The sequence below is a fragment of the Trachurus trachurus genome (genome assembly GCF_905171665.1).
Source record: "Trachurus trachurus genome assembly, chromosome: 1".
Classification (NCBI taxonomy): domain Eukaryota; kingdom Metazoa; phylum Chordata; class Actinopteri; order Carangiformes; family Carangidae; genus Trachurus; species Trachurus trachurus.
In genome coordinates, this window is record NC_139891.1 from 39,523,245 (window position 1) to 39,546,804 (window position 23,560).

At 42.4% G+C, this 23,560-nt stretch overlaps 1 protein-coding gene across 1 annotated transcript in view; it reads right to left on the reverse strand.

Moving 5' to 3' along the window:
* kcnh1b (potassium voltage-gated channel, subfamily H (eag-related), member 1b) overlaps positions 1 to 23,560 on the reverse strand; it is a gene marked incomplete at both ends in the record, with an annotated part of 90,822 nt that overhangs the window by 48,517 nt on the left and 18,745 nt on the right. The window contains 3 exons of the mRNA XM_083970031.1: positions 2,885 to 3,134; positions 4,382 to 4,561; positions 14,132 to 14,524. Of these exons, the coding sequence (XP_083826157.1) occupies positions 2,885 to 3,134; positions 4,382 to 4,561; positions 14,132 to 14,524 (823 nt within the window). The remainder of the gene's footprint in view (positions 1 to 2,884; positions 3,135 to 4,381; positions 4,562 to 14,131; positions 14,525 to 23,560) is intronic.

Below are 23,560 nucleotides of genomic sequence, written 5' to 3' on the forward strand. Positions count from 1 at the left end.
CGTGATCGGTGCAACCGTATGACTGATTGTAGCCACGTGCGTCTGAAGCCTCCATCCCATAGTTATAGAAACCTGTTTCTATGACTATGCTCCATCCACCAATGGTTACGCTTGTAATCAAACCAGTTATTTTTCACAGTTGGAATCATTTTCATGTTGGTGCAGTTAGTTACAGTAAAGCAGCAGCGAAGGAGTTGTGTGTTTCTTCATAAATAAAACTAGACAAAACATATTAGCCTAATAATTTCTTCATTAACCCTCTATGGGACCATGTTGCCCTCAGGCAACATAACCACTTTCTGGCCTGTCACATCTCCACAATTCATCCCATTTAATGCTGTAATACTTTAAAAAAGAGAGGAGAGCTTAGAGAACCAATAACAATGCTTTAATTTATCACATGACTTTCAAGAAGCCACTGAAACCCTTTTTGCAGACTTTTTCAAAGGAAACAGGTTTGCCATTTTGCGCCACTAAAACGGTCTGAAAACATACAGTAACTTCCTGGCCCTTTGTCATCTGGAAAAACATATATTTACACTAATAGATTAGTAAAGTTAAATTTTTAATAGTTCCATGCAATTTATTTACTTATTAAATAATGGAAACTTGTTAAAATGCACCTGTTTCCCCAAAGCAACAACGTACCATTATAGAAAATTGCAGTGTTGCCTTGAGGCGACAGTGGACCATTATGGAATCAATATTGCATTATGAGACTATGGTAGTGTGTGTTTAGGTGTAAATATAATGTTCAAAAACATATCATTCATCATAATTTTGGTTTTTATCCTTAATAAATGTGATTTTGGATGCAGTAAAGTAAACATCAGGATATTATGATGATAATGAGGAAGATGAGAATGAGGCCAGTGAAGGTGAAAGTCTACAGAGACTGCTGTTTCTAATACAGTAGATGATGAACCGTAATGGTACAATGTTGCCTACAGGCAACAAATCCCAAAAACTTCCAAAAATAAATAATTTTTTTAAATTTCTTTAGATTATGTTTATTTAGTCTATTTTGAGACATAAAAACACTCCAAACATTTTTTCCCCCACTGGCATCATAATGCAGCGTACCGTAGAGGGTTAAGTGATGCAGGTCTGTTAAAGTTTGGGTTATCCTCAGAAATAGAACAGTCTCACTGAATCAGAAGTGAAAAGGATCTGAGTGGTTAATTGTAATATTCATGATAATGTGTCTGTGAATATTATTCATTGATGATTCATTTACTTAATGCTCAGTAAGTTTTAGTAGTAATAGTAAAACAATCTGCCTTGAGTCCATATTTATATCATAATACAGTTTGTTTCTTCAGTGACCTGTGCTGGATAGAAGTTGAAAATGCGATTGCATTGATTGTGGTCTGTCAAACAGCCTGTTGTAAAGCAATGTGTCCACCAAATATATGGAGTTTAATATAATTCAGCAATAAATATTTCATGTTTCAATTCGATTTCAAATTGTGTGGCCCTTCGCTCACTTTATCAGAGTCAGTGTGGCCCTCCCCTGATGTCTATGAATATATGAGTAGATGTCAATATCCAACACCAATTTATATGTATCTTGCTAAAGCTGTTCTGAAATACCTCGGGCAGTGATGAATACCAACCTTAAGGAGTGACGGTTGCCCAGCGTCGCCATAGTGATGGAAAAGAAAGACACTTCTACAACACTTTGTCTGCTAAAACGTCTTGGGAAGACTTGATGTTTGATTCAGAGACGATTCAATATCAACTGAAGGTTTTTCTGTGACTTCAGCACCACGGAGAGTTATCAATGAAACTACTTTTAAAGGGATAGTTCAACATTTTGGCAAATTGGCCCATTGCCATAATCCCTATAGTCATAGCAGTAGGTTCGTTACCTTTAATTGTTGGTGCAAGCTGTTTTTAGAACGGCGGAGCAGGAGCTCATGGGATTTCTTGGTTTCCCTCATCAAACTCATCAAATACACAATCCAACAACTCCACAACGCTCTGGTGGACAAGTTGTGAGCTGCACATTCACCACGCTATGAGATAATAACACAACGTTACCACACAGAGTTGTTTTAGAGGGAAATTCATGCAAAACCACTGATGCGCGTTGCCTTCAGGGACAGTTTTTCATCAACAGTCTCTGAATTTCCCTCTAAAACAACTCTGTCTGGTAACGTTGTGTTATTATCTCATAGCGTGGTGAATGTGCAGCTCACAACTTGTCCACCAGAGCGTTGTGGAGTTGTTGGATTGTGTATTTGATAGGGCTGGGACGGTATGCTTTTCTCCCGATTCGATTCTTCTACGATTTTTTGGATGGCGATTCGATTTAAATTGCGATTCTACGATATTCCCTCGATTTTTAGTCTTTAGCATTTTTAACATTTATCTGCACACAAATACTGTAGGAGCCTAGAAATTAACATACTCCATTATAAAGTGAACTTAAACCCTTTTCAAAACCTGTACTCTCTGTATGTAAAAAAGGCTAACAAATGCACATTGCACAATATTTTAAAAAATTAAAAAAAAAAAATTAAAAAAAAAAAAAATAAATAAAAATTAAAAAAAATTCAAAATAAAAAAAAAATGTTTCAAAATTATTATTTTTTTCAAAAAAAGAAAAACATCGATCTTTGAAAAAAAAACAAAAACGATTTAAAAATCATCAAAAAAGATATTGCGATATTTATGTGAATCGATTTTTTTCTCCCACCCCTAGTATTTGATGAGTGAATGACTGCTATGACTATGGGGATTATGGCAATGGGCCAATTTGACAAAATGTTGAACTATCCCTTTAAGTTTCGGGTACTTATTGGTGTGGTTATGACATCACGATGCAGCCATCCCTTCATCTGTCCCCAACACCAAAGAAAGAAGAGCAACAACAACTTACATCCAATCATCATCATGGCCACGGCGAAGATCTTCTCTCCGTCCGTGTTGGGGGCGATGTTCCCGAAGCCGATGCTGGTCAGGCTGGTCATGGTGAAGTAGAGCGAGGTGATGTAGACCGAGTCCTTGCTGGGCCCCCCCTCCCAGCGGCCCGAGCCCGAGGCGTTGAAGCGGTACGGCGTCCCCACCGTCTCCCCCAGCAGGAACAGCCAGCTGTCCATCCGCACCGTGTTGGTGTCCTCGTCGATCACCTCGTATAGTAGGGATGTCACAATTAATCGTGGAATTAAAACGCCACAATTTATTGATCGCAAAGATCACACTTTTTTTTCTATTCCACATATAGGCTATAACCTGGTCCTAGTTATTCTTTATTGTTATAAGATAAAAGGGATACGCCATAACTATCGGTACAGTTAAAATGATCTGTATCGATAGTTATGGTGTATTCCTTTTATCTTATAAAAAGGGATACACCATACACAGCCAATATCGGCCCGATTCTGGCTAGAGCCAATTATAATTAGCCAACATTGCCTTGATTTGGTTGATTTTCAGTCCATTTGCCCCCTAAGTTGATTTGAAACAATAATAAATGTTGATTTTTGAAGAGTCATAACTGTTGTTTTTGTTGTGATTACAAGTCAGTGGCAGAGCTATAATGTTAAATTCATCTTTACTCACTACATCTTGGCCTTTCTTAACCTCAGGTGTGTATAAACACATAACACATAAAAATGTGCAGCAAAGATTCCTAAATACCATTACTTTCCAAAAAAAAAGATTGTGTATGAACCCTATCGGCAAATGTTGCACCAAAGTAAAGGTGAATGCACAGATACTCATCTATTTATCTAATATAACACTGAATTAGTAGGAATTTACATGCTAGAGTGTCATTTGTATCATGAAAAAAATGATTAAAATAAACTTAAACATTTGATATAGATGACAACTAATGACTTATATATTTCAAACTCTTCCCCCGGGGGATTAATAACTGGTCCTGTATTAAGAGATTACTAATGTAATTATATTTAGACTTTATTTTATTTTACACATTCATAGTGTTGTGAAATGTATTGATGCATAATAATCGTGATAATCGTAAACACCGTGATTACTTCTCGGATAGGGGTGGGAGAAAAAATCGATTCACATAAGTATCGCAATATTGTTTTTGACGATTTTTAAATTGATTTTTATTTTCAAAAATCGATTTTTTTTTTAGAATTTTCCTTTTTTTTTATTTTTAATTATTGTGCAGTGTGCATTTGTTTGCCTTTTCTACATACAGAGAGTACAGGTTTTGAAAAGGTGTTAAAAATGCAGACTAAAAATCGAGAAAATCAGCAATATCGTAGAATTGCAATTTAAATCGAATCGGCTTCCAAAAAATCGTAGAAGAATCGAATCGGGAGAAAAGCATATCGTCCCAGCCCTATTCTCTGACAATAATCGTACCAAGAAACATCTATAATGGTGACCACATCTCTACCTCGTAGTCTCCAATGCTGTACCAGATGCAGGCCAGCCAGTGCGCGGCCAGGCCGAACACGCAGACCAGCAGCACCAGCACCGCCGCGCCGTACTCGATGTAGTGGTCCAGCTTCCTGGCCACGCGGCCCAGACGCAGCAGACGCACCACTTTGAGGGAGCTGAAGAGGCTGCTGATCCCCTGGAGAGGAAGAAACGGAGAGAGAGAGAGCTTCAGACATCCAGACATCCAGACATCCATCGTCTGTTTACATTCACCTGCTTAAAGGGATAGTAGTTGGTTGTATGATCTCCAAATAGCCCTAAGTACTTTAATTGCAGTAGAAGACTCTCTGCACTCCTCCCGTTAGCAATGCCAGCCCATAATAGCCCTGCCCAGAGATTTACAACATACAGTGTTGTGAACAGACCCAAAGAAACGGCCTATTTTCACGGCCTAAAAGAGATTTTACCTGAAAAAAATACACAGTTCCATTGTTCACTATAATATAATTTTTTCCAGCCCTTCAAAGTGCAGGAAAAACACAGTTTTTATTTGGACCTAACCAACTCACGTATCCCTCCGCCCAGGGTTAGCGCCCGCCGATCAGCAGTTGGTTGTTTTAGAGGGAAATACAGAGTCTGCTTGATTAAAAACTGTCCCTGAAGGCAACGTGCATCAGTGGTTTTGCATGTGTTTCCCTCTAAAACAACTCTGTGTGGTAACGTTGTGTTATTATCTCATAGCGTGGTGAATGTGCAGCTCACAACTTGTCCACCAGAGCGTTGTGGAGTTGTTGGATTGTGTATTTGATGAGTTTGATGAGGGAAACCAAGAAATCCCATAATGAGCCTCCGTAGCGTAGCTCTGAGCAGCTCACGGCTCTGCTCCGCCGTTCTAAAAATATCTTGCACCGACAAATAAAGGTAACAAACCTACTGCTATGACTATAGGGATTATGGTAATGGGGCCAATTTGACAAAATGTTGAACTATCCCTTTAATGAATATGAAGTTGCAAACTTCAGAACCAGTAATGGAAACACATACATTTTTAAAAACTATACAAGGTAATATTTCACACAGTTGAAATGGAAACATTTATCACATCACGACAGAGCTGGAAGTCCATTATCATGAGGAAACAACCAGCTCTAACAAACATACTGGGTTATTTCTAGATTAAAGCAGATATCAGCTTCACGGCCGTTTCGGCTAATGCTGCGTTCAAGGCAGGCTTTTGAAACCGTAAGTTACAGCTTCAAGTCACAACTACGACTTGGTAGCGTTCCAGGTAACCCGTAGCTCATGTTTTTACCATCCTGTTGTCTGTGAAAGTTCCCTATAACGGCCACTCGTAACTTCCGACCCGTGAACTCGTACCAGATCGAACTGGTATGACTTCACAGGAAGGAAAAACACAAAGTACGAGTTTCTTTGAACGCACCATGAGTTAGCAGCCCCCGCCCTTGTCAGGCATCAATTGGTCCTCGTGCTACGTCACCACATTCACGCGCATCCCTTGGCTGCACACACAGCCCTTCATGCCGTTCTCTCTCCTCATTGGATAACACTTGTATCCCACAAGGAAAATTTTCTCCTCGGGTTACAGCAGAGCAGAGTGACGGAGAGACTCGTGTTTAGGCTGAAATACTTCATGTAAGTGATTGCTGACGGAAAATAGGACTATTTAGGACTTATATTAACAAAAACATTCCACTGATATCTGCTTTAAGTATATCTATAATGAAAACCACTATGAGCTCCTTTCCTGTGTGAAGAACTGTAACCAACCTCAGCTACGTTCTGAAACCAGTTTTTCCCTCCTGATACCGATTCTGAAACCTGAACTTTGTGAACAGTATCGGCCGATGAATTACAATCCACTACAGTGCATTAGAAATAAACTACAGCTATATGACATATTATTGTTACATGGCTTGGCTCAAATGAAGCCGTCACAACTTCATGGACGAAACCCCCTTGTGATGCCGGACGATGTCACCAAAAAAGTCCAATCAACGGCTGATCTGACGGTCACATGACTCGGTCTGTTTGTAAAAGGTCAGTGTGAACACGAACCAGAGCAGAAGTTCGACACAACATGAGTAGGGATGTCACCATTACTTGTTTTCACAATTAATCGTGGTATTTAACACCACAATTAATAAATCGTAAAGATTCCTAAATACCGTTACTTTCCCAGAAAGATGATGTTGGAACCATATTGGCAGATGTGGCGCCAAAATAAAGGTAAATGTTCAGATACTGGTCCATTTAACGTAACATTGAATTGGTAGGAATTTAAATGTCAACGTGTCATTTTTAATTAGAAAAAAAAGCAAAACAAAACAAAAAACTATTAAAATGAAGACAAATATTTGGTATAGACGACAATTTATGACCTGAATACTTCAAACATTTCCCATGGGGGTTAATAATAATTGGTCATATATTAAAAGATACTTGAAATATTTTGTGTAAACAATGAGTAATGTAATGATATTTACACTATATTTGATTTTACACATTCATAGTGTTGTGAAATTAATTAATGCATAATAATCGTGATAATCGTAACACCGTGATTATTTCTCTGACAATAATCGTACCAAGAAAATGTATAATCGTGACATCCCTAAACATGAGTCATTGTTTTCCTTGGGCGGGACTACAGGGACAAATCTACGGGTTTCCAAGAGGCACAAAACACTCTCCACAGAACCACAGACCATAATAACACAACCTTTGTCTAGATATTAAAGATAATAAAACACATTTTTATAATATTATTCCAGATATCTTTACAGGTCTCTGGTCTTTTAGATCAGGAGCTATTTCCTGTGTGCAGGAGTGGAAACCTTTATTGATGCTTTTATTTTGTAAAGGCCTCTATTGATTGAAAATACTGGAAACACTGAACACGTGCGTGTTGGACAAATCAACGTTTTGAAACGTCTCATGCTGCTTTTCTCTTCTCTTTAGTCTCTTTTCAAGTTAAAACTGTGCGTCGTGAGCACTGAGTGTCGTCCGTTCATCCTGCAGCTGCACTTCACTTCATTGATCCATTGATCGACTCCGTCTGCCGGTCGTTCAGTTGATCTATTGAATGATGGAGACCGAAGCTCTAACCGTTGTTATAGTTTGTGTTTCCCAAAATCCACCATAGGTTAGAGACGGCAGGCGATGAAACTCAGACAGCAGCACACCTGAGCATCTTCCAGGTGGAAATACTAAAAACTAAACAACTCCATAGATCTGCTCCATCCAGACTGGATTTGTTTCACGCCCCCTCCAAAATACATGCAGGCTAATCTATCAGAACATATCTATAGATCACCAATATGATGATAGATAAAAAACACACCAGAGCCATCATACGACCCTGTAAAAGTCAGCTACAGGCAGAAGCTGCTGCTCTATATTCAGTGACATATTGGCAAACTGGCACCATTAAAACTATGCTGAATTATCTATTAGCAGCTCCTGTTTGCAGTGTAGCTGCCGCGGATGTACAGACATCTCTCACTGGCTTACTGTGGTAGGTAGGCCACTGAAGGAAAACTTAAGAAAATGTGAAATTCCTCAAGCAAGTTCTGCGGCGATGGCAGAGCTTTGATCTCTGTGGAGATTTCTGGAGGATTGTTCTGGGTGGACGTCAGAGATAATGACACCCCAGGGGAAAGTGTGAGTCACACTGAATGATATCAACGGGCGTTCCATGTGTGTGTGAGTTCCTGATCATCTGACCGAGTTGGGACTTGGCTTTGTCTTGCTGAACGTCCATGAGATGTTCTGATTCTCAAAGTGCTTGACAATGAGATCCATTTAAACTAATCAACAGATACTTAAAAACAGTACGCATTAATGCAATAAAGGTTAAGAACATCCCGAAAGAAAAGGTTAAACAGAGATTTAAAAAAGAAAATGTTAAAAAATGATGCTAGCAGCTCTGTGACTCTCCTTCTTTTAAATCGTTTTGCTATATTAGCCCATTTTAGTATATTAGCATGCTAACATTAGCCAGTCGTAGTTCTGTAAAGATAGGAAGCTAACTCCCCTAACTGCTCTGAAAAGATGCTAACTGCACTAACCATTCAAGGGTTACATGCTGTCATTCTGACATCCCACCACTCCGACATCCCACCATTCCGACATCCCACCACTCTGACATCCCACCACTCCGACATCCCACCACTCCGACATCCAACCACTCCGACATCCAACCACTCCGACATCCCACCACTCCGACATCCAACCACTCCGACATCCCACCATTTAGACATCCCACCACTGCGACAACCCACCATTTAGACATCCCACCATTCCGACATCCCACCATTCCGACATCCCACCACTCCGACATCCAACCACTCCGACATCCCACCATTTAGACATCCCACCATTCCGACATCCAACCACTCCGACATCCCACCACTCCGACATCCCACCATTTAGACATCCCACCATTCCGACATCCAACCACTCCGACATCCAACCACTCCGACATCCCACCATTCCGACATCCCACCACTCCGACATCCAACCACTCCGACATCCCACCATTCCGACATCCAACCATTCCGACATCCCACCACTCCGACATCCCACCATTCTGCCTCTACCTGCTCTTTTCACTAAACTTAACCAACTCCTTTCTTTGTTGCCTAAATCCAACCAGTGCAAAATCTTTTTGGGGAAAAAAATACGCTATTAAAGGAATTGTCGGAAAGGAAGTATGTTTAAAAATAGAAAAATATACCGTCATTCCGACCATAGGAGGCAAAAATTGTCGGAACGATGGGACGTTTGATAGAAAATTAAATGTTGCCATTTAGACAATTAGAGGCCTATGTTGGACTGGTGGGATGTCGGAATGGCGGTTGCTCCCCCCATTCAAGGCTCAAACATGTGGCCGAGTCTCTTTGATGTTTCTCTCTCTGACCATAGATGCTCTCTGATCTCTCACCTGGAAGCTCAGGATCTGATCTGGGTTTATCAACCAAGACGTCAAAAGAGATTTTTACAGAGTTTAAAACATGTCAAGAACCTCACTTCAGTAGCTTATAGAGCCGTTTGAGCCTGGACTGAGTCACTGACCGACTTTGCCCCTTATAAGACCCTAATGATTACAGTTTCATAGGATTATATGTGATATCTGGCACACATTGCTGCAGCCAATCACAGTAAAGTAAAATAAAGTACAGTGTATAACTCGTTATGAAACACTCATGACTGATTCTTGACCGAGGTCAGCGCTCATGATTTTTACAAAACTCTTAAATCCTGGTCTCTGCTCTCTCCATCGTCAGAGCTTTTAGAGCCAGGATGGATGTGGTCTATCTATGAAAGATGCATTAACACGTGTATGAAACATGTATGAGACACGTATGACACATGCAGCAGCTGCAGATGTGCATGTCCTCGTCCACTCAGCCGCCTCTCCAGCTCCTCATCAACAACTCTGTTTCCTCACCGGGGAAACACCCACAATGCACTGCTCCTCCATCAGCGGCCCTTGGCTGAGACGAGAGAAAGAAAAGGCTGGTTTCTCTTCATCTCCCTCCACTCAACCACTTTGTTTTCCTCGGCTACGGAAGCCCAGACAGGACTTTTATTGTTCTCCAGTGGTCACGTTATAATTATCAATGGATTATGACATAACAAGATTTGTTTTCCTTTTGTTTCCTTATAAGACAAATAGTTTGTTTTTCTGCTCTCAAAAGCTGAAGCAGACAGTAGCTACGTGCTGCATGAAAATTAGTTTTCAAATATTCAGATCATATTCAAACACAAATATAGAATTATTTTATATTTGTTTTCTAATTTACTTTTACATTTTGTCATGATCTAAATACTTATAATTATAATGACACTCAACACTGCGCATGGATATGCATATATTGTATACATGTACAGCTAAAGAAATGTGAATGTTTTTTTTAAACTGAAATCAAAAAGTGAACCTTTTCATATATTCTAGATTTTTCCCCGGTCATGCGTTTTCTATAATGCATCTTGATCCCACGCCCATATTGACACACTTTTGTACATTATGTACATTACATTATGCACATTTATATATATTAAGCACTGATTTTTTTTTGCTATTTCAGTTGTCTTTTCTATTTCTATTTTATTCTATTCTTTCTATTTATTCTATTTTTAGTATCTTATATATAACATTGGATGTATAGCCTAGAGTGTATATTTTCTCTTATATCCTATGTCCTCTATATTCAAATTGTTATGTCCTTGCTGCTACCTTGACGCTTAAATTTCCCTTGAGATCAATAAAGTATCTCTAAGTCGAAGTCGAAGTCATATTCCTTTTAAAAATGTAAATCAATATATTTAACTGTGTGTTTATATTCCGTTGCTCACTGCTGCTACAGTGTAAAGTGACCTGCTCCCACTCAGGTCCTCTATTTCTGTCTGTTGTGTCTCATGTTTGTGTCTCGTCTGTTTCTTTGCACTTTTCAACTGGATGTTCTTTTGTGTTGTTGTTGTTGTTGTTGTTGACAGAGTACGGTTGGTACTCGAGTCCAAAGCTGCAGCTGCAAACACACAACGTGACTCTGAGTCTGTGTTGTGTAGAAGAAGCAGAAGAGGAGGAGGAGGAGGAGGAGGAGGAGGAGGAGGAGGAGGAGGAGGAGGAGGAGGAGGAGGAGGAGGAGGAAGAGGAGGAGGAGAAGGAGGAGGAGGGATAGGAAGGAGAGGGAGCAAGAAGAGGATGAAGAAGAGGAGGAGGAGAAGGAGAAATAGAAGTAAGAGGAGGAACGAGGAGGAAGAAGGGGAGGAGGAGGAGGAATAAGAAGATGAGGAGAAGGAGGAGGCAAAGGAAAAGGAGGAGGAAGAAGAGGAGGAGGCAGAGGAGGAGGAGGAGGAGGAAAAGAAGGAGGAGGAGGAGGAAGAGGAGGAGGAATAGAAGTAAGAGGAGGAACGAGGAGGAACGAGGAGGAAGAAGGGGGAGGAATAGGAGGAGGAATAAGAGGATGAAGAGGAGGAGGAGATGGGAGACAAGGAGGAATAGGAGGATGAAGAGGAAGGAGGAAGAGTGTGATTCAGGTGAATTAACCCTTCATCTTCCTCCTTCCTTGTTGGTGGTGGAGCGGCCATCTTTAAACACATCAGTGACAGAGTCTCTGCTCCAAGCTGCTTTTACACTCCTCTTCCTCCTCCTCTTCCTCCTCCTCTTCTTCCTTCTCCTCCTCCTCCTCCTCCTCCTCTTCTTCCTCCTCCTCCTCCTCCTCCTCCTCCTCCTCCTCCTCCTCCTCCTCCTCCTCCTCCTCCTCTCCTGTCTTGAAGCTCTTGCCTGACGTGTCACTCGACTGGAGGTTTTGGATGTTTTGTCGATCAGCAGTTTGTTGCTGCTGCTGCTCGGTCTCGACCTTTAATCAGCCTGAGAAGTGACTGGATGAATGTAAAACAGTTCACTCCATCATCCTGATGAGACTCACATCAGTGACGCCGCACGCAGCAGCATCACCATCATCACCATCAGTTTCATGCCTCAGCTGGATGGACGGTGGCTGCACCACACTGAGCCCAGGTTCACTCCCGTCTCCTTCCCTCAGGAAGCTGCTGCTGGTTTAAAGGGATAGTTCACCCAAAATTGAAATTTCTGGGAGAAGTTTCAGAGTCCTCCGTGGCTTCTCTGAGTTACAGGGGGTCTCGGCGTAGCAGTGCATGTCCATATAACGGTTGCAAATGGATACCAACTGTCTTCGTAACAAAAAGACACACCAAAAAACATCCAGATACCTCCATGCTGCTCGTATGTAATGTCCGTCTTGTATTGAAGCCCCGACATGAGAAATTGTCCCGAAAAAACTAAATAAGTCTATATTTCAAGCTTGTTTGTAGCGGAAGCTCCTCTTCCCAGTTCGTCCAAATTTGACAAACCGGGTGAGTCTTTTTGTTACGAAGACAGTTGGTATCCATTTGCAACCGTTATATGGACATGCAGTGCTGCACGGAGCCCCGCTGTAACTCAGAGAAGCCACGGAGGACTCTGAAACTTCTCCCAGCCCTTAGTCCACATGAGGGGGAGGAGATCATGAGTGAAATTTCAATTTTGGGTGAACTATCCTTTTAATATTCACCTCAGTAACACGGCTGAAAAACCACAAACTGCAGAGACACAAGCTGCAAATCTGCATCTTCAAATAGACTTCTCTTATTTTTACCAATGCACCAACAAAAAAAGAAAAGAAAAGAGAAAAGAAGAGACAAAAAGGAGGAACAGAGTGAGCTACCTCAGCTGAAATATTGATTGAAGGAAACAATAAATGTGTTTCAGAACTTCAGTCTGGCTCCGGTTAAATAAAGCTGTCAGCTCCATGAAAAGGTCAGCGAGGGAGTTTAAAATAAACTAAAAAAAATAGACAAAGAAACCTGTGCTGTAGACCTCAGTCCTCCACATCGCACACTTTACCTCCCACACCACAGGAGTGTTGTGTTTCTCCACAGAACAAACACTGAGTTATAGAGGCAAGGCAACTTCATTTATGGTCTGTGGTTTCACAGCTTTAAAAAAAAGGCAGCTCCTGTGATTTGGATCTTGCAGTCTTGCAGCCATATTGCAATTTCAATAATAGTTATTCAGATATATTTTGATATAATGACGAAAATTAAAAAAAAAAAACAATGGCATCAACACACAAACAAAACAAAATATCTCAATACAGTTCAGCCCAACTGTCCCTGAAGGCAACGTGCATCAGTGGTCTTGCATGTATTTCCCTCTAAAACAACTCTGTGTGGTAACGTTGTGTTATTATCTCATAGCGTGGTGAATGTGCAGCTCACAACTTGTCCACCGGAGCGTTGTGGAGTTGTTGGATTGTGTATTTGATGAGTTTGATGAGGGAAACCAAGAAATCCCATAATGAGCCTCCGTAGCGTAGCTCTGAGCAGCTCACGGCTCTGCTCCGCCGTTCTAAAAATAGCTTGCACCGACAATTAAAGGTAACGAACCTACTGCTATGACTATAGGGATTATGGTGATGGGCCAATTTGACTAAATGTTGAACCAGGGCCGTTGTATAGGGGAGAAAGGTGATGATAACTCAAGCCCCCAGTGGGGCCCATAAAAAACCCCAGTAGTCTAATCTTTGTATGACTGATTTATTCTGCATAATACCCTGACTAATACTCATAGTACACTGTAAAAACTCTACATCTTTCCAAGAATATTTGTCTTATTTCTTGTCCAAATGTCTCATTTCTAGTCAAAACTAATCTCTTTACACTTAAAATAAGACTCATCACCTAAAAATTAACTTGTTTTTTAGATCATTTTCACTTAAATTCACAATAAATAGAAAAATCTGCCAGTTAAAGCAAGTTTTTTGTGCTTGTAATAAGGAAGAAAAACTTGCTCCACTATCAGATTTTTCTACTTATTCCAAGTGAAAATCTGCTTGAAAGAAGTAAAAAGTGTCTAAAAACAAGCTACTTTTAATATGATGTGTCTTATTTTATGTAGAATGAGATTTGTTTTGACTAGAAATGACATTTTGACTAGAAATAAGACAAATATTCTTGCTAAGATACTTGAGTTTTTGCAGTGTAATGCTGCATTAGCATCAAAACAAAGAAGGCTAAATAAAAAACAATAATACATACGTAGTCTAAGAAAAAAAAAAGGAAAAGATAGGGGGAGGGGCCCACTTTAGTATTCTTTAAGGGGGCCCAGAATTCCTAGCAACGGCCCTGTGTTGAACTATCCCTTTAAGACGCTGATTAAAAAAGAAAAACCTCCACTGACCTCGTCGACGTTCTCGAAGGCGTTGATGACGTCGTAGGGCAGGCAGGACAGCAGGTCGATGACGAACCAGGTCTTGACGTAGTTCATGCGGATGAGCTTGGGGTCGGAGATGACCTCGCCGGCCGGACCGACGAAGGTGGTGTGGAAGTTGAGGACGATGTCGACCAGGAAGATGACGTCCACGATGCTGTCCACCACCAGCCAGGTCACGTTGTTCTGCTTGGTCTTGAAGGACACGTTGTAGGGCACCATGATGGCGGTGTAGAAGGTGAGGATGAGGATCACCCAGTCCCACGTGGTCTTGAACAGGCAGTAGTGCAGGATGATGTGCGGCGGCGTCTTCGGGGTCTCCTGTTTGTACTGAGGCAGGATGTCGGAGCCCAGCTGGAGAACCTGGGACACACCGGGAAAACATTTCATCAGTGATCATGTCTGAGGTGAAGAGCTGCTCCAAAAGCTGACCACGACTAAGTGTCAAATAAACGTGGGATTCTTGTCGGAAGGATGATGGCTGGAGTCACAAACTGCTGTTAATCCGTGCATTTATTTACAGTGAACAAACAAACAAACAAACAAACAAAAATGTCTCTTAGAAAATAAAGAGCTAAATGAGTTTTTAAAGGCTTTAAAAAAAAAAAATCTTGGTTTGAATTCTATAAAAGTGGGTCGCGACTTAATGACCATGGGAAAATGTGGAGCCCAGAGTGAGACTAGTTGAGAACCCCTGGTTTAAATTACTCTACACAATAGGCGTGGGAGAAAAAATCGATTCACATAAGTATCGCAATATTTTTTTTTTTTTTTTTTTTTTTCAAAAAATTTTTTTTTTTTTTGATTTTTTTTTCAAAAATCTTTTTTTTCTGTTTTTGAATTTCTTTTTAGATTTTTTTTTTTTCAAAAATCTTTTTTTTTTTTTTGAATTTTTTTATAGATTTTTTTTTTTTTTTTTAATATTGCAATGTGCATTTGTTCGCCTTTTTTTTTTTTACATACATAGAATCCAAGTTTTGAAAAGGGTTGAAGTTCACTTTATAATGGAGTACCGTATGTTAATTTCTAGGCTACTACAGTGTTTGTGTGCAGATAAATGTTAAAATGTAGCAGTTAAGGAGGTGTCACGTGGCGTAGTGGTTAGAGCGGGCGCCCCATGTATAGAGGCACAGTCCTCGCTGCAGTCGACCCTGGTTCGAGTCCGGCGTCGGGCACCATTTACTGCATGTCATCCCCCTCTGCCTCCCCGTTTCCTGTCTGTCTCAACTGTACTATCCAAAAAAAATATACTTGAAAAAAATGCAGCAGTTAACCTCAGTCTATATCTCATTCTGTCAGAAAGGTGTCAGAAGCCTGGTTTTTCTAGACTCTTTTATTTTTGCCTCTTTTATGCAGTCCAGGCTTTTGAAAAGAGAGTAAACAACATATATATTGCTGCTGAATAAATCTTAAAACTTGACTTACATGTGATGTGTATTTCTGGGGGAAATGTGGTTCCTGTAATAGTCTGTAGACAATCATAATCATTCAACTGTTTCACTGGTGTTAAAAATGCAGACTAAAAATCCAGAAAATCGGCTATATCGTAGAATCGCAATTTAAATCAAATCGGCATCCAAAAAATCGTAGAGGAATGGAACCGGGAGTATATTACACAGGGTAATTGAGAGTGTAACAGATAGAAAAAGGAAACAACATATTTTGGTATTTTTTTATTTTATTTTATTATTAATTTCACCAAAATCCATCACATGATGTGTTTTAGTTTCTTTTCACTTTAAATATGGATTATCAGCAATATAATTCAAGTTTTTGTGGATTTATTTTTGTATTTCTTTTATTTTTACAAATCTGAGCTTTTATTTTGAAAGTTTGAGGACATGACGGTGCGTAGCTTCCTTTCTCCTCAGTCTGCGCTGTCCCTCACTGAGAGAGGTATGTTGTTTTGCTCTGGGATCAACAAATCATATTTCTTGAGTTTAAATGCAAAATTAACGGAAGAATATTGGTGTACAAATGTTTCGAGATGTGTTTATGGAGGCCTTTGTGTAGTGGCGTGTTTTAAGAGCCATTTTGAGCGAGAGAAGGAGAGTTTGTTTTGCTGCGACTTTTCCCTGTATATGTGTGCGTGAGTGAGCGAGTGAGTGCGTGCGTGTGTGTGGGTCGGTCCTCCATGTTGTAGCCTACATGCTCAATGTATTTTATTTTTTGTGTGTGTTAGGAGTTATGTGGAGAGGAGATGACCATTGCACTCACATTGTGTCTCATGTCACCGTCATGCAGGTATGTGTGTGTTTGGCCGCCATGTTAGAAATGTTTGTTTACTTTACTGTGTGGAGAAATGTAGTAGTGAGTAGTGAGTCTGCGCTGTCCCTCACTGAGAGAGGAGTTATGTGGAGAGGAGATGACCATTGCACTCACATTGTGTCTCATGTCACCGTCATGCAGGAATAAAGTTGAATGTGAGAACCAGCCCCGTGTCCCCCGGTCATTGAATGAACGCAGAGTACTACACACGAACAGCGTGGTCGGGACCGAGCAGACCCATCCCGGCTACATTGGTGCCGTGACCCGGATATCTTCTCCACGGATCATCGCCAGAGTGATCACCGGTGGTTGTTGCAACAAGTAAAGGGACATTCCAGGGGTTTTGACACTTAAAAAAAAAAAGAAAGAAAGAAAAAAAAGTGGGGAATTTTTTTCTTCTTTTGAGATACTGAGGGTTAATGATATTTTCATCTCCATAACTTGACTTTGTGAATTTTTTTTGTTTGTTTTGTTTGTGTACATGCTAAGTGTTACTTACCTGTTTTTGATATCAGTGAATGAGTGAATGAAAGTTGAATACATTTGGCTAATATGGCTGATGGTGGGAATATAAAGAAGGTACTTAGCTTTGATGAGGGTGCTGTTGCAATGAGTTTTGGGAGGGGCATGTTTCTGGGAGATTCAACTCCAGCTAAGGCTACAGTAGGTCACCCAGCTTTATCTTCCACTCGAGTGTATCATGATAGCATTACTCCAAAACATGTGCTCAACCCAGCCACTAGTTCTTCAGGCATAGGGAGAGGGGCTAGTGCAGTACGCCCCCGTACATCATCCTCCACTCATATGCATACTAGTACATTTTCCCCCATGCAACACAGGTCTGATGAAGGCATTAGATCTCCAGACATCGGAAACCTCATAACTCAGTTAGCTCACGAAATTGGTGAGAGCATTGCAAACCAGATACAAAAGACTACAGACAGTCACAATGACAAAAGTATTCCCACACCTAGTGCAAACAGAGGAGAGGGTCGTTCTGAGTTAAATATGACAGGGGTGAAGTTTGTGATGCAGGCAGATGTTAAAGAGCCTCCACACTTCAGAGGTGATGGAACCGACAAACACACAGTACATGAATGGGAAGAAGTAATGGATGTCTACCTGAAGAAAAGGGGTATTCCGCCCCAGGAACATTCCCAGGAAATAATGTCAAGACTGATGGGAAAAGCTAGGGATATTGTCAAGGTCACTCTGCGCAGCATCCCATCCTTAAAGCCTGCTGAGGACCCCAAGCTTGTTTTTGACATTCTTAAACAACATTTCAGTGAGGTAACATATTCTTCGATGCCCTTAGCAGATTTTTACAACACCTTACCTCTGGCTGGAGAGAATCCAATGGACTATTGGATCCGCCTGAATAAAGCAGTGGATGTGGCTGATGAGTGTTTAAAGAGGCAAGGAAGGTACATTGAGACCCCTGCTCATGAAGTTACAATGATGTTTGTGAAACATTGTCCTGACCCTGCACTCTCCAGTGTCCTGAAATGTAGAACAGCAGAGAAGTGGACATCGCATGAGGTACAGGAGCACCTCATCGAACATCAGAGAGAGGCCAAGACAAAAAATCAAGGTAAAACATGCCGCCCGCCACAACACCGGCAGGTTGGTGCTCATGTTCAGATTTCAACGCTGGAAGATGTAGCTACTGACAATGTGAGGGAGCTTACCTGTGAACAGAACATGACAGGGCCATCATCCACTCCTCCGGTTGAGAACGCTTGCATCCACTCACTCATCAGCCTGCTAGATCGTGTTTTGGAGCAGAAAGCTCAGGCAGTAGTAGCTGCAGCACCAAACAGAGAGCAAGCAAACGTTTTCCAAAGGAGTAAATGTAAAGTCTGCCAGGCCACTGACCACTCCACCACGATGCACTGCAGGCAGGAGAACCTGTGCATGAGCTGTTTCCGACCAGGTCACTGGAGGAGAGACTGTCGACAACGTAGGTCGAGACATAATGCCCCGCCCCATCCCATCCAGTCTCAGTCTAGAGAAGAACGAGGTGCAGCACCTTTAAACTAGATGGCTCACATTTTGAGAGGGGGCGTGTGAGTGTTAAAGAGACAACCCTCAAAGCTGGAGAAGATTTAAAAGAGGTGTATGCTAATGTGTGCAAAGCAATGCCAGAAGATTGTACAGTAGTTATCCAAAACATCCATAGTGTTGAACCATTTGGTGAATTATTTCATGCTCCAGTGACAGTCAATGGTTCTGCTCAGCTGCAAGGACTACTCGACTCTGGGTCCATGGCCTGCACAATAAATGAGGCAGCAGAACAGAGACTCTTATCAGAGAAAATTCTGACACAACAAAAAGAACAGACGCAGCGCATTATCCTGGTCGGCTGTGGAGGAGTACAGGTGAGCCCCAAGTGCATGTATGAGATGGAGCTGGGATTGTATGGTGTAAAGTGCACGGTTCCAGTCCTGGTGGTTGCTGGTCAGAAAGATGAGATCATCATAGGCACCAATATGTTGAAGTATGTTGTCCATCAGTTGAAGAATGATGATAATTACTGGAAACTTATCTCATGCAGTGCACAGGAGTCTCAGGAGTGTGAGCAGTTTCTGGAGATGATGGCCAGCCTCACGAGATGGAGGGGGGTGGATGTACCAGACAAGGTGGGCACAGTTAAGCTGACTCAGGCGGTGACACTACAACCCAAGCAGGAGTACCTATTATGGGGCAGGTTACCCAGTAATGTCCCGATGTCACCTGGAAGCACGGTGGTGGTGGAGCCCACTTCGTCCAGGTGTGTCCCCCGAGGCATCATGGTTGGCAGAGTGGTCACACCTTTGTGGGGAGATGGCTGGACTCCGATGAGAGTGACCAATGTCACTGAAAAGCCTCTCACCCTAAAAAGAAACTGCAAACTGGCAGATGTCTCTCCCTGCATCGCCGCCGAAGACTTCACACTGCTTCAGGGCTCCTGTCAGAAAGAGAGCAACACAGACAAGAAAACACATGACCGACAAAACACTGTTCATAACACTGACCTGAAACAGAGACTGAAAGACCTTGGCTTGGGAGACGTCGACATTGATGGTTGTCAGGTGAGCCCCGCTACCAAGAGCCAGCTGGTGGTGATGCTGGAAAAATATCAGGATGTGTTCTCAAAACACCATCTTGACTGTGGAGAAGCCAAAGGCTTCGTGCATCGGATTCGGCTCACAGACGACCGCCCCTTCCGCCTCCCATATCGCAGAGTCCCTCCAGCTCACTATCAAAAACTGCGCCAGGTGCTCACTGAGATGGAGGAGCAGGGGATCATTCGAAAGTCAATGAGTGAATTCGCTTCCCCCCTCGTGATGGTTTGGAAAAAGAATGGTGACCTCAGGATATGCACAGACTTCCGATGGCTGAATGCGAGGACCATTAAAGACGCTCACCCTCTGCCTCATCAGGCGGACTGTTTGGCTGCCCTCGGTGGGAACTCTGTTTTTAGTACCATGGATTTAACATCAGGGTTTTATAACCTGCCCATGTATGAAGAAGACAAAAAATATACCGCCTTCACAACACCACTGGGCTTACATGAATATAACAGAATGCCACAGGGCCTTTGTAATAGTCCCGCATCCTTTATGAGAATGATGCTTAGCATTTTTGGTGACCTTAACTTTAGCAGCCTGTTATGCTATTTAGATGACCTCCTGGTCTTTGCCCCATCAGAACAGGAAGCCCTCAATAGACTGGAGGTTGTTTTTCAGAGGCTAAGAGAACATAATCTGAAGTTAAGCCCAAAAAAGTGCCACCTGCTGCGACAGTCTGTGAAGTTCCTCGGTCACATTATTGATGGTGATGGGGTTGCTGTTGACCCAGGAAAAGTGGAAGTGATTGTCAAAATGACAAAGAAAGACTTAATGGAAGACGACGGCTGCACGCCTTCAGTTCGGAGAGTAAAGTCATTCCTTGGTATGATATTTTACTATCAACACTTTATACCGAACTGCTCCTCAATCGCAAAACCTTTGTTTGCCCTCACAGCAGGTCAAAAGCGGAGAGGGAGGGTTGGAAAATCCAATCAGAAGCCAGGGGTCTTCAGAAAACTCAAACCTACAGACTGGACTGCTGACTGTGATTCTTCCTTCCTCAGCCTCAAGGAGAAGCTGTTGAACTGCGCGGTCCTCACTCACCCGGACTTCTCCAAACCGCTGATCCTGTCCATCGACGCTTCTCTTGACGGCCTCGGGGCAGTTTTGTCTCAGCTCTCAGAGGGTGAAGCCAAGGCTCGTCCAATCGCCTTTGCAAGCAAGACTCTCACTGGCTCACAAAAGAGGTATCCTGCTCATCGTTTGGAGTTTTTAGCGCTCAAGTGGAGTGTTTGCGAAAAATTTAGTCATTGGTTAAAGGGTCAGTCTTTTACAGTATGGACTGATAATAATCCATTGACTTACATAATGACCAAGCCGAAACTCGACGCATGCGAACAGCGATGGGTTGCAAAACTATCTCCATACACATTTGACATCAAACACATCCCTGGAACAAAAAACATTGTGGCGGACGCCTTGAGTAGGGACCCCTTCACCAGGTCAGTGAGTCAAAGGTTGATGAGTGAGCCGTACAAGGATCTTTTGGCGGAGGCTGAGGGGACAAAGGAGGAAGGAGTACAGGATGTTTTTCGGTGCAAGGTTCAATGTCTTCAGATAAATGAGTCAGGCTCTGTGACCACACGTGCTCCTGGTTGTAATCGAGCTGGAGGTCAGAGCTCCTCTGATGTCAAGTCCATCTGTGAAGCTCACACTGAGTGGGAAGTGGCTGCAGAGTCTCGAGCAGTACAGTTTCTCAAGGTTCTGCCTCAGATGGGGCCCTCACAACAAGACACACTCCCAGCCCTGTCTCTTGAGGAGCTTCGGCGTAGTCAGGAGTCAGACTCAGACATCAAGGAAGTCCTGCTATTGGTGGAACGGGGAAATCTGCCATCTAGAAGGGAGAGAAACAGATTAGCCTCTAGAGCACGAGCTCTCTGTAAGCAGTGGCATCGTCTGAAAGTTCAAGATGGCGTCCTCTATAGAACATTTAAAGAGCCCTCTACTAGACATGCAAGGTACCAGTTTGTCTTACCAGCTGCCCTGAAAGTCAAGGCTCTCTCTGGTGTGCATGACCTCGCAGGACATCAGGGACAGGCCAGGACCCTGCACCTTGCCAGGCAGCGGTTTTTCTGGCCGCAAATGGAAAGAGACATTAAAGACTATGTGAAATGCTGCCAACGATGTATCCTAGCAAAAAGCCCTGAACCAGCTGCCCGGGCTCCCCTGGAGAGTATCTGCACCACTGCACCCATGGAGTTGGTGTGTATCGATTTTTGGAGTGCTGAAGATAACAAACAGAGGTCAGTGGATGTTTTGGTCATAACAGACCACTTTACAAAGTTGGCTCACGCTTTCCCCTGTGTAAACCAGACGGCGAAACAGGTCGCGAAGAAGCTGTGGGACAATGTATTTTGCATATATGGTTTTCCAGAGCGGATACATTCAGATCAGGGAGCCAATTTCGAAAGCAAACTCATCTCAGAACTCCTCAGTCTCACAGGGGTAGCAAAGTCACACACAACCGCATACCATCCAATGGGAAACGGGCAGACTGAAAGATTCAATAGGACGCTTGGCAGTATGTTACGCTCCTTACCTCTGGCAGCTAAACAACACTGGGCACAACAGATACAGACACTGACTTTTGCCTACAATGCCACCGTGCATGAAACAACTGGATACGCCCCATTCTACTTGATGTTCGGTCGAGTCCCTAGACTCCCGGTGGACATGGTTTTCAAGCAGGTCTTGAAGGATGCCAGTGTGGTTGACTACAACACCTACGCCAGCAAACTGATGGCAAGCCTGCATGAAGCTGCTAATATCGCTCAACAGCATACAAGGAAAGAGCAGCAACATCAAGCCGATGGCTACAACAAAAAGATTCGAGGCACCTGTCTGAATGTTGGGGATAGAGTTCTGCTCGCCAACAAAGCAGAGAGAGGAAAAAGGAAGTTGGCGGACAAGTGGGAACCCACAATCTATACAGTTATAGATCGTAATCCCCAAACCCACATCTACAAAGTTCAGGATGAGAGTGGGAAGACCAAGGTGGTACATCGGAATCTGATTTTGGATGTGAGTTTTTTACCAATCCCTGAACAAACCAGTGCAGAACCAGATCCAGGCACCTCAGACGAGATCAGTGAGTTTCGGCCTCAGCCACTTGATACCTTGAGTGATCTGGCGGAGGAAAATCCAGAGGACCGGACCTGCTCATGGGTGTGCATGTCATCTGATGCTGACTGTGAGTCATCAGGGGAGGACAGAGAATCAGAAGAGGAGGATGAGACGATGTGTTCCCCAATCAGAGACTCTGATCGGATGTCACTCGGAAGTTCTGAAGCTGACCCTGCAGGCAGTGGAAGCATAGGACAAAGAGAGGAAGTCTCACCTCCAAGAGACTCACCTGGTTCCAGTGTGATTCCCAAGTCCCCTTTAACCAATGAGCAGAATGATCCTTTAACCAGTCTTCCTGACATAAGTGACACAAGACCTTGTGACATCATGCCCACAACAGTGAATGATAGTCAGGCACCTACACAAGATTCAGGGCCCGAGAGACATGTTGTCAGAACACGTACAGGCAGGGTCGTTAAAGCAGTTAATAGACTGATAGAGAATATGGTGCAGAAACCACTACCAAGGGGTATACATGGGTTCAGAAGAAAGTCCCAGTCTTTGATGACTTTGTTTTAAAGTGGAACAATAGAGGCATAGCCTGTGTTTTTTTGTGGTATTTTCCAGTAAATGTGTTCTTTTGATCTGATGTGGGAAATGTTCTCATATGTGGGATTGTGTACCAAGATTTTATGTGATGTACAAGGCATCATATTAACTAGGAGAGGCAGTAGCCTGATCAACTTATGTTCTCTCTGAACTTATTATATAAGTAGCTTTATATGCTGGTTTAAGGACTTAGATTCCAGGGGACATCTTGGTTTGAGTGAATTTTGAACATTGTATCCCTTTAATCATTCTCAATTATTGAATACAATACTCTCCATATGTTCAGGATTTTGGAGAAATTAAGGAGGGGTGAATGTAACAGATAGAAAAAGGAAACAACATATTTTGG